The following is an 11876-nucleotide window of genomic DNA, read 5'->3' as shown; positions in this document are numbered from 1 at the left end:
AAGAAAAAAAACAGGGAGCCTGCCAGCAAGCTGTAAAAAGGTGCTTTCCAGCATCACTGTGCAGGTCTCCTGCTTAGTCTAATCAACTGCAAGTCGCTCTGAATAAAAGCATTAGCTAAATAACTGTAATGTAAGAACCAGGTTTTACATAAGTATGTACCCTACTGAAAAAACAGGTCAAGCTAGGTTTTGAAACATCTGGTAGCTGGTTGACCAGATAGACCAGGTCAAGCTATGTTTTGAAACAGCTGGTAGCTGGTATTTCAAGCTGGTCATAGCTGGATTTTACAGCCTTCTTGAGGAATAAAACACATCAATATATACAAATACAAACATTCCTGAAAAAGAGAAGGGAAATCAATCAATTAAAAAAAAAAAAAATCTTAAATTGGCTGCATAAACGTGGATTGGACTGGAGCCTGAACCCAAGATTTTACACATTTGGCAGTAGTTTTGTTTCATCTTTACCGCCGCGCGTCATCAGCAAAGCGCCGCCGTGTGCGTGGGAGGCGCGGGAGCAATGACGCAGAATGGGTCTGAACTCCATTTTCAATGAATGGTAGCTGCTGTGTTCTGCGTGTCAAGGTACAAAGACATCGTCAGAGGTGACAGCGGTACAACAGAGGTATAGTGGAGAGGATTTTGCTGGTTTTTAATAGATTTTTTATATTATTTGAACGGCATCGTGGAACATTTTTGCGCTTGACCATCATTGCGTTTGCGGGGTTTGTCTGCCTGAGTCACGCCTGATAATTCTGTTCACCGGTTGACAGGTTCCTCAAGTCATTCTACAAAGCTAGCTAGCATTAGATATATTTTCGGCTTATTTCCAAAGTCAGAAAGTTAGCAATTACCGTTCACAGTTTATCAATGTCACATAGCCATTGTATTCAAAGGTAACGTTAGCACAGGCCAACCTACCGGAGGGAAGGCCACAACTGTAACTGGGAACAATCTTGACCTTTTGACTTCAACGCGTTGTCGTTAGCAGTCAGTTCAGCCACTGTACAGATAGTAGCTAACTATATCAAATGATTTTTTAGTTGGCTAACGGTGCATTTATCTGCAGCAAGGCATTGCAGCTCGACCAGCAAAGAAGAGATCGCGATTGCTATCGTAACGTTAACATACATACCAAATGCTCAGAATACACTTTACAGTTACTTGAGTGGTGTAAGCTTGGTTAGCTAACGTTAGTGGGAACGTCAGTTTTTTCGTGTCTTCTGTTTGAATATTTATCCGCGGGCATGTGTCACTTCAGCATATCGTAATATAAAGTGACTGACTTGTGACTACGTTAGAGTATAGGCTACTGTAGATAGCCAAAGCCGCGACAATGAGTCGATGACACTTTGCACGTTGGGTGACATGTCCCACAGACTGCTTAACCGTCTCTGAGCACGGACGTAAAGCTTTGGATCCGGGTTTATTGAACTGTCAAATTGAGGAAACCAAAATGTAGTATCACTTGGCTAAGTTAGTTTTTCTTTGTGTTTTTTTTTAAACATTCGGTGACCGTTCCGTTACTGCGATTGATGGACTGCCATATGCTTAATGGCAAACTTGGTTCCATAAGCTGTCATTACTATCCAACGTTACAGTATTTGTTGCTCAATCATTTGGACTTTGAAAGCCATAATAAATATTAAAGTAACGACAGCTATCTACCTGTCAGCTACCAAGATCCGCTGACTACTTGCACTGATTGAGATTTAAGAGGAACACAAAGAAAGTCAAAAACATACCGTTGCTTTCGTGGGAAGGTCAGCTTGTAAGCATGGTTACTAAATATAGACAAGTTTCTGCACCATTGAGAAATGCGTGACATCTGTTGCTTGCCCAAGAGAAAGCTGTCTGTTAGCTGCTAAGTTATTTTACATTCAATTCAGATGTAGATGGGATTGGTGGTTTTCAGAGACTTCAATGTATTTTAATTCGAGTGTCGACGTAGCCGGCGTTCAATCAATCTCCATTAACTGAACACACATGTACAGTAAGTCTCAAAACGTCACAGTGAGGCGGACTGGATAGCTCGGTGGAATAGCTGCCCTGCTGTAAAATCCCGCTATGACCAGCTTGAAATGACCAGCTACCAGCTGATTCAAAACCTCACTTGAGCTGTTTTTTTTGGCAGGTTGAGAAGCTAAGGTTTATCATGAAAGGCGCAACAATAGGCTTATCCATCTAGGTCAGAATGCGATATTGCATTGACAAGTTGTAAACATAAATCAACATTTTCAATGTGGGAAGTGATCGTAAAACAGCTTGCAGTTAGAATTTTCGGTGGTAGGATTATCCTTCTGATTTCAGCGTTATAAGCGTATATGGTCACCTCTTATGCTGTAATTTGCACATAGTACAGCACATAACTAATTGCATTGCGTTTTACTCCATTTCACATTATTGAATAATATAACAAACCAGTCTGTAATATAACACATAGGTTGAACATGAGTTCACTTGAGGCCGTCATATGACCTATGGACCAGGAGCGCCATTAAAAGCTGCTGTACATGACTTATATACATGTACATGACTAGGGTTTGATATATATATATCAAACCCTAGAATTAGAGACGGCTGTGACGATTGTAAACAAATTCCCCCGGTGCTGACTGAGTAGGAGTTGTTTTTGTTGTGGTCTTCTTGTCGCGGACTCTCCATTGGGCGACAGTTGCGGGTAGTTGGTTTGTCATCGCGCAATTCGCTCCTTATTATCGTCTTGAAAGTTAAGTTATAGAGGCAGTGAGCAGAGCCAGCAGTGGTGGGTGAACGAATGGAATTAAGAGTGCCCGGGTACGCGCACTCCTGTAACCTGATCTCTGCTGGCACGGTTTCCGGGAGGGCAATATGGAGGTACAATGACCTTGTCTTAGGGCCCACTGCCGGAGAGCAGGCGGAATGAGCGGCCAGCTGGGCGATACATGCGTGCTCTGAGGAACTACTGAGCATTCATTCAGCAGAATTTGGCAGTCAAGTTGTTTATCCTCCTCATCTGCTTCTTTTAAAGTAACAGTGCAAGTGTTTCGTCTGCCGAATTAAAGAGGCTAAATGTATGACATGCTCCCAGGTTTCTCATTCCCAGTGTGTTAATGTTGCTGCAGGTGAAATACAGTTGTTTTTAATGTCAGCTTCACTGTTCCAGAGATGATCTTCTGAAACATGAATTCTAGATCCAGACCTTTGAAGGGTTAAAAAACATTCTTCTCCATTTTACATACATACTGGCTGACACCCATGACATGTTTAAATGAGATTATATTTGACAAGTTGTCTTTGAAATATTATTTTGTCTTTATTGATATTCATATATATATTTAAATGTAGCCATTTGGCAGTGTTGTCAGCCTGCGGCTTCAACATAAGAGTTTGCATATGTGACCATCTCACCAATCTTGTTCTCATCTACCCTCGATTTAGGAATTTTGCATTCAGAGCTGCCAGCGTACATCTGCCAACACAGAGCTAACAAAGGTAAGGGTGTGTTTGTATTTCCTATTGATGAGACAAGGCAGCTTTATCAGCTACTGCTACCGGAGGTATTCTGATGTAATCTGATGGCAAGCGTCTCTCCAGGGAGAGGGATGAGGATAAAGAACAGACAGGCTGCTCGCTTGCTCAGTTACTTTCACAGGGAAAGGGAGGGGCCAGGGCAGCGCACATAGTATGTTTATTTTATATGACACATCTGACCAGGCCTCACTTAAAAAACTACATGTCAATACTTTGATGACTTATTTTTGCTTTGCCTTGTTAAGAAGATGGCATACCAGCTCTCCCTGGCATACCAGCAATTCCACATTCCATTAGAGTTATTTAGCTGACATTTTTATACAAAGCGACTTACAGTTCATTAGACTAAGCAGGGGCCAATCCCCCTGGAGCAATGTGGGGCCTTGCTCAAGGGCCCAGCAGCTGTGTGGATCTTATTGTGGCTACACTGGGGATCGAACCATTAACCTCCCAGGTCTCAGTCAGATACATTAGTCACTAGGCTATAGGCTGCCCTTGAGCTGAGAGAAAAGCCTACCAGACACAACTGCCAAACTGACATGACAAATCACCTTTTTACAGCTTGCTGAATAGGCAGGCTACCTGTCTTTTCATTTCCTTTTTGTTGTGTTATTGACTTAATGGATGTGCATATGCACTTCTGCAGATGTTGTAATTAACATTGAGAAGCAACTATCAAGAGCATAAGAGAAGAACTAGATCAGACTGGGCTCGGTGGGGTTGGGCAGGACACGTTTCCTGTAGCACAGCAGTGTCTAGGGGTTGTGGTTTGTTTTTGTTTACTTTCTGTTTTGTTCTTGAAAGTCTGGTTGGGAGGAACAGGATTTGTTTTGCTGCATTTGACTTCCTTTCATGAACAATGAAGTGACTTATTTTTAAGAAGGAATCTGACCCTTAATGTTGGTCAATAAAACACAGCATGGAGAAACTTAAGTGTGCAACTTCTGATTGTTTAAGGAATTGCAGCCATTACTTCTCAGGGTCACGGTCATGTTCCTGACCCAGTTTTTTTCTTTTAATGGATTTATTTTGTATTTTCTAAACACTCGGCAATAAAAGCTTCTTTAGATTTTTTGTTATACCTAAGTGAATCCAACTTTGTGAAGGTCTATATATGCAGTCCAGTGGAGCACAGAAGCCAAGCCGGAAATAATGCGCTGTGTCATTCTTTATTTGTCAGTGTGTCAAAAGTCTTATGTTAGTTTCCTCAATGTTGTTATGGTGTTCTGAATTTCTCACAACATAGCATACATATGAAGGCTACATCCTGTAAAATAGAAATATGTATAAAATATATATTAGAAAATAGAAAAATGCCATACTCCCTGTAGACGATTATAGAAATAGCCTATATGAAAGCTATAGATAGTGCAAATGGAGATTGATTGATTTTGCTGTTATTTTGGCTCTGACAGGACATGGATGATTCAGTGATTAAATTTAAAAAGCCAGAGTTATATTCTGCAGCTGACTTACAGGTACTGGCAAACTGCTGACCAACCCCCCCCGTCCCATCTTGCAGGCCCTATTCGTAGGGCCCCTATTCAACACAAACTTTGTCCTTAATGAAAACAAAACTTTGTTAAAACTTAGCAGTTACTCGAAGCTTAGGGAAGCTTATAGCTGTGTGCGTAGGTTGGTGGTCTGACTCGCTGTATCGTGTTTCCAGGTGGACACCTCGGGGCCTACGTGACCGTCGATGTCTTTTGCTAGACTGGCGTGATCGTGTCCATGGGGGTGGTCGCCACCATGGGCCCCGAGGCGCAGCAGGGGAAGCAGGGGAGCGGGCTGCTGCTGCCCGGACTGGACCCCCGGAAGAAGCACTACGTCTGCGGCTCGTGTGCGGCCTTCACCAACATCGCCATCACCTTCCCCATCCAGAAGGTTCTGTTCCGGCAGCAGCTGTTCGGCGTGCGGGCCGGCGAGGCCGTCACCCAGCTGCAGCGTGACGGCCTGCGGAACCTGTACCGCGGGCTGCTGCCCCCGCTGCTCCAGAAGACCACCACGGTGGCCATCATGTTCGGCCTGTACGAGGACTTCTCCCGCGTGCTGCCCCGCCACACGGGGGCGCCGGAGCTGCTGACGCGCAGCGTGGCGGCCGTCCTGGCGGGAACGGCCGAGGCCACCCTGACGCCCTTCGAGAGGGTGCAGACCCTGCTCCAGGACCCCCGGCACCACGGCCGCTTCCACAACACCTTCCACACCTTCCGGACGCTTCTGCGGGAGCACGGGGTGCGGGAGTGCTACCGCGGGCTGGGGCCCATCCTGCTGCGCAACGGGCCCAGCAACGCCCTGTTCTTCGGCTTGCGCGGGCCCATCAAGCAGCAGCTGCCCCGGGCCCAGTCGCCTGCCGCCAACATGGTCAACGACTTCATCTGCGGAGGGCTGCTGGGCGCCATGCTGGGCGTGATGTTCTACCCGCTCAACGTGCTGAAGGCGCGCATGCAGTCGCAGGTGGGCGGGGCCTTCCAGTCCTCGCACGCCGTCCTGCTCACCATATGGCGGGAGCGGAACGGGAAGGTCACGCACCTGTTCCGCGGGGCGCACCTCAACTACCACCGCTCCCTCCTGTCCTGGGGCATCATCAACGCCACCTACGAGCTCCTGCTCAAGCACCTATGAGCCCCCCCCCCCCCCCCCCCCCCGTCCTGGGACACGCCGTCTGAAAAGGAGAGAGGATGTGAAGACTGTATGCGCTGTATTACGTCATCAGCGCGCGTCATCACCGTGGGACGCAGACCTCAGATACGTAATTGTTTAGGATTGAAATACTTTTATACGCTTTACTGAGCTTGTCTGGTGTATCGGAACCTATGAAATACCCGCCTTCTGGTCCTATTTGATGGCTCAAAACCAGAAAAGTTCAAGAGCAGGAACGTATTTGAATCCAAAACAATTGGGTATTTGACCCTGGTCTGGTGCTGCTGTTGGTGTTGCATTGCTAAATGTACCCTCAGCCAGAAGCTTCGCATTTGTTTGGGTTGAGGTAGTGCTGTGGGGGCAGTTGGAGAGGGAGGTATTTCTCTGACGCACAACAAAGTGAACTCAGCGAAGGCCCAGCACAGAGTCATGTTAAATGTGCATTAGGGCTCTTAGGGAGCAGGCTTTGATATGAGCTGAAAAGCCTTCAAGATGAGAGAAGGTTTTTGTGGTGAAGCTTTCCTGACTCCCCAGAGAAATGAGTGATGAGTGTGCCTACAGAGAAAATGGACAAAGGGCCGAACATCATTAGACATCCGTTTGTTTCTATCTTCCTAAAGATTTTCTTCTGTTTGGTAAATACATGTGAGGAGCGAAGAACTGGTTCTTCAAAAAATCTTTTTCTAATTATACGGGCCGAAATGTTTCTTTTCCTGTCAATTTTTTATATAGCACATAGTAGTCGTGGGCTATTTTAGTGATGCGGTCATCTTTTTTTGTCTTTGATCTCTTCTAAGTCCAAATCCAAATAACATTGTCCGTGTGCATTAAAAAAAGTGTCAAAACTTGCATAGCTTGATGTTGTATATGTGTGCCTGCCTCAGTCGCATACAGTAAACCCTAAGTACTCCTTGTGGCAAGATAACCCTGGAGAGGGAAAGGCCAAAACTAGCAGTCTCTAGCAGTGTGCTGAGAATGAGGTCATTCTGACCTGTATATTTGCACTATAGGATCAGTTTTGGCTTCATTTTCAGCTTCAAAGCCAGTCAGAGCTTACATGCGAAACCTACTATGACACCTTTGAATGGGGGAAGGTGTTGTCATGTCTTTCAGTGGCCAGTCAGTTTAAGCAGAGGGGTTTACTAAGACATTTAGCATGTGCAAAACCTTTTTGCACTTTCAAAGCCAATGACATGACTAATGATTGGTCATGGTATTTCATTTTGTGTTACTAGTTGTGCACGTGCAAAAGATCTGAGGAAAATTGGGCCCTGAGTGTTGCTTGGTTGTGTTGCCTTAGAGTTATACTGTACCAGAAAGGCTTGTGTTGTGTTTCATGACCGAACATGGCTAAAGCAAAATGTTCTCACAATGTTACTGGAATGTTTTGTCGATTGTTATAACATTGCCAGTACATGGCAGCAACATTGTGTTATATAAAGAATATTTAGTGTTAGCTGGATACATATTTCTTTCCATTTCCTTTCACCATTCCATGTTCCTTCATTAACATGCATTCATTTCTTTTTTAAATCAGTACTTGCCTGCCTGGGAAGCATGCGGGCGGGGTTTGAAGGTGAGGAGGCCATTACTTCAGGGTCTCTGAAGAGAGACCATCTGATTTATCACCCATGTTTTGTTTTGTTGTTTTTTGTTTTAAGCCTCTCTTTGCAGTGTAAGCTTTCCCTTCTGTAGATGGGCTGTGTTTTAGCTTTGTTGTGGTCTGATCCCCGGCGATCACTCTAAGCGAATAGGCTTACCTAGGTTACAGTGTGATCTGAGTGCTTTGACTGCATTACTCTGCGGGGTAAAGTTCAGGGTCGTAGTTCTCTTGGAGGAGCCTTCCTGTAAGTGTGTATTGGTGTAATAGATGAGCGTAGGCGTCTGTTATACTGCACTGCATACGCACCTGTTCCACAGGGACCCAGAACTGGGAAGATGCAAATGGTGCCATGCAAGGGTAAAACCACAGTGTTTACTGCCTTTTATTTTATTTTTATCTTTTAAGGGGGAGAGGATGTCCTCTCTTTTCTTCCTCGAATAAATGGAAACTTTGAATACAAGCTTGTAATTCTGCAGCCGCCCAATGGTATTACTTGGCAAACCTGATGGGGGGAAAGTAGTGCTGTTTTGTGTCAAGAGTCTGGGAACATGTGGGAGGGGCCTCAGGGGTGAACTGGCCAGTAAGCTCTGGGGGCCAGAGTCTTAATTCATAATGCATTAGCTTCTTTTGTGATTTTTTTCTTTTGTTTTATTATTTTTTTCCCCCACTTGTCATTGTACTGTGGTATGATGCCATAATGCTGTTCTGTACAAATCGTCTCAACGAGAGGCAGTGAGCTAAAGTTTAGTGAAAACTTTTGGGAAGTGATGTTGCGCATATGCCTATGTATACAAGTACAATCACCACTGTTTGCAGTTGCAAAACTCAGATGAATTTAGGTCGTTATTTAAGGAGAGGAACTAATGATGCTAAAATGGAATCATTTTAAAACGGAATGGAATCTCTGCTTATGAAGGTGGTAAGAAACAAGCAAACTTGTTGGTATCTGTAAGTGTAATCGCTTTGCAGGAACATGTTGAGTCTATTTTTAAGGCAATAAATTGATTGTCAGTTTCACAGACAAAGCCCTGTTTATTTTGTTGGACATCCTGTGTTGTTGTTTGCACAGCACTGAGGTCACAGCCATATGGACAGCCTGAGCAGAGTGCATCAGCACCCTTATGGCCTCATTTAATGGATGCAGCTCATACAATCTGGAATCTTCTATTCCACGGTCCTTTGTAACGGAATCGGCTAAATAAGCCGGTTGTAGCTTGCGGCCCTCCAAACCCTGCCTGTATCACTGCTGGCACTGTTTAATGGGTAGAAGAGTGCTTTTGCTTAACAGGCCAGCAGAGGGCACACGTCTCCACGTGATCTCTGCTTTTTCCTTGATAAACGGCAGACTCCTTTAAATGCAGGTATGCGAGGTAAGCTGCACTGCCGAAATACAAAACGGTAAAATTAAATAAAGCAAGGGGACCACATTTACCTGTATATTCACAAGTATTTAAGGAGAGTCATTCATGAATACACACAAAAGCCTTCATGTAAGCATGCTTTTTCTTTTTGTATATTCATTACAGTATCGGTTTCACAAATGTCATAATTATCATGTAACTGTACCATAATGCACGTGGTTACATCCTTTCTTTTAGTAGGGGATGGAAAGCAGAAAAAGTACACCTTGCTTCCAGTGTAAAATAAATAACGATGATAAAAATTGGACGGGTTATTGAAGTGATTGCTTTCGATATTCTGCAAAGTTAATATAATTGTGAGTTTATTTCATCGGACAAAACCGAAACAAATGCAAATTGACTGATTCATGTTGTCTAGCTGTAATCAAATCCTGAAATAAAGTACTTGATTATCTTTAGCCCATAGTATTGTTGGATAGCATGCATAACCATCAACTAAATTAATCACTGTTATTTCATACCATGTTGTATTTTTGTCTTATATGCCAGATAATTTCCAAATATATCTATAACGCACCAAATGTATCTATGAGTACTATGACACCAAAGTACTTATGTGCAGTGTCTTCGGCACTTCTTTAAAAAAAATTAGGTCACACTGCAACAGGTTAAGTTAGTTAGTCTTTTCTTTTCTTTTTTTGGTTGTTGTTGGTGTCTTACTGATGATTATAAACTATGCTTCTGATTAAATTTCGTAAACGGTGCCACCGCTGAGGTGTGGTCGTGGAAGAGTGTATGCAGACTTTTTATTTTATATTTTTTTAAACAAATTTTACCGTTCTAAAGACTGGCCATATTTGCGTGTCAGTTCTCCTTTCTTTTATTAGCCAGACGGCTACACCAAAAGTCATTAATCAACACCTTCTTCAAATACATACAAAAATGTAGTAGATTTTTAAATTGTATAATTTGCACAATTACTTCCCTGGGTTGTCATATATTTATTATTTCAGATGCGCAAAGCAAATATACTGCAGTTCGAGAGGCTTCGTTGTGCCAGAACAGCCTTTCGGTCTTCCCCTGTTTAAGACCTTCCTGAAGTGCAATCAGATTAAAGAGATTCCCTCCACGAGTGTTCGCACTAATGGAAGTGCTGTGAGGTTATATATAGTTCGAACGGAACCCGTGGCACAAACAGGCTTTTACCGTCTCTGGAGTGTCGAGAATAAACGCAGTGTGCTTACAGGCTTCACTCACCTGTCCCAGCAGATCTGGTCCTGGCACTGATGCCACAGTTGACCCTGACTGGGAGTTTTAACGGGACGAAAACCTTCTGAGAAATAGTTCAAGTCCGATAGCCTTCTGTGACACATCAGAATCAAGTATTATGAATGTTCCGTGTAGTGTAGGTTTCAGCATAGTAATGTGGTTATTAAGACTCACGTCCCCTACAGGGGACAAAAAGAAATCACCGGATCTTCGGTGAATATGCAGTTTTTAAGAGTAAATGCTGCCGTTCTCTCTATCCTGAATGAATAGAAGCTCCTATACAGCGTTCGGACACAGTGCTGTCTGAGAGGCCTCCTTTGGGACAAGGCCTTAAACAAAGGTCCCAACTTCAGATCCCAATCTTTAATGATCTCATGTTTTTGGTACGAGAAGGGGGTAGCAGATATGTACAAACCTGGTGCTCTCTCTCGGGTCATCATTGGTGCTATATAATCCTGTATAATCAATGTAATCCTGTATAATCCCTTATTTTCACCTAGACTGAGTCACATTGTATACTATGCAGTGTTAACCTTCTGTTGATAAATTGTCAAAGATGTCAATTTGAAGTCCATATGTGATAATACATTAGCCCACTGCCATAGTAACAGAGATTAATGAGATGTATAGTATGTGTTGCCAGTGGAAGTTGTCCCTGGTTAAATTATGAAGTCATTTGACTGCCAATGCTTTTGTGTGCCTCGTCTTTCCGACGAAAAGGATCCTGAATACTTTTAGATTAATTTTAAACTTGCACTTTATGTCTGTGGCTTTTCCCTCAAAAATGTCAATACTGCCCTATTGCACTTTTGTACCAGCCTCAGTAGAGGGTTTTTGTGCACTGAGCAGGAGTGGGAACTTGGCTGGATTGAGACTATTGGATCATTTTAGTGTGGCGCAGTTAGCAGTAACCCTTACACAATCCATGTTTCTTATCCTCCATTCGTTTACCTCCCAGTGGCACTGGAGCCTCTTTCTAAAGGAGCTGCCACAATCTGCCACACAAGCCTTTCTGACACACCCTTACGTTTATGCACTGGCACCTTACATGGTTCTCTCTGATCAGAGGGAAAACTGATCGCATAAATCCAGAATTGATATTGTGTTATTCATGTAATGTGCACGTGTTCTGATGAGAAATGCCTTAATCTGTTGTAGTGTGGTGTGATGTGAAGCTTTATACATTCTGATATTTGCATGTACAATCAGAGCATTATGCATCCCTGTATGCTGAATGCATTCCTTATGTCTCACTTTACCTAATCACTGGGCTAATTAATTGTATAATTGCTATAAGAGCACAAAGCAATTTGAACATTTATGCATGTTAATGTGCATGCTGTTGTTAATGTGTAGATTTCCATACTTGTCCAAATACAATGGATATTCATTGATGATTCACATTTCTGGGTAATGTATTATAGTATTTTACTGTGTTCATGATTCATTTTATCGATTGAAAGTAAAGTTTTTTCTGCTTTTCCACTTCT

At 43.3% G+C, this 11876-nt stretch overlaps 1 protein-coding gene across 1 annotated transcript; it reads left to right on the top strand.

The window, feature by feature from the left end:
- The first annotated feature begins 495 nt into the window (after positions 1 to 495).
- slc25a51a (solute carrier family 25 member 51a) lies at positions 496 to 11876 on the top strand. The gene is made up of 3 exons (XM_061245178.1): positions 496 to 625; positions 3421 to 3474; positions 5183 to 11876. The coding sequence occupies exon 3, from the start codon at positions 5245 to 5247 to the stop codon at positions 6133 to 6135; it is 891 nt and encodes a 296-aa protein (XP_061101162.1). The 5' UTR covers positions 496 to 625; positions 3421 to 3474; positions 5183 to 5244; the 3' UTR covers positions 6136 to 11876.

This window comes from Conger conger, chromosome 6 (genome assembly GCF_963514075.1).
Source record: "Conger conger chromosome 6, fConCon1.1, whole genome shotgun sequence".
NCBI lineage: Eukaryota > Metazoa > Chordata > Actinopteri > Anguilliformes > Congridae > Conger > Conger conger.
This window is presented reverse-complemented; position numbering and strand designations above follow the sequence as displayed.

What these genes read in the sequence shown, in the direction of transcription:
- slc25a51a (XM_061245178.1), top strand. Translation starts at nt 5,245, where the DNA reads ATGGGGGTGGTCGCCACCATGGGCCCCGAGGCGCAGCAGGGGAAGCAG.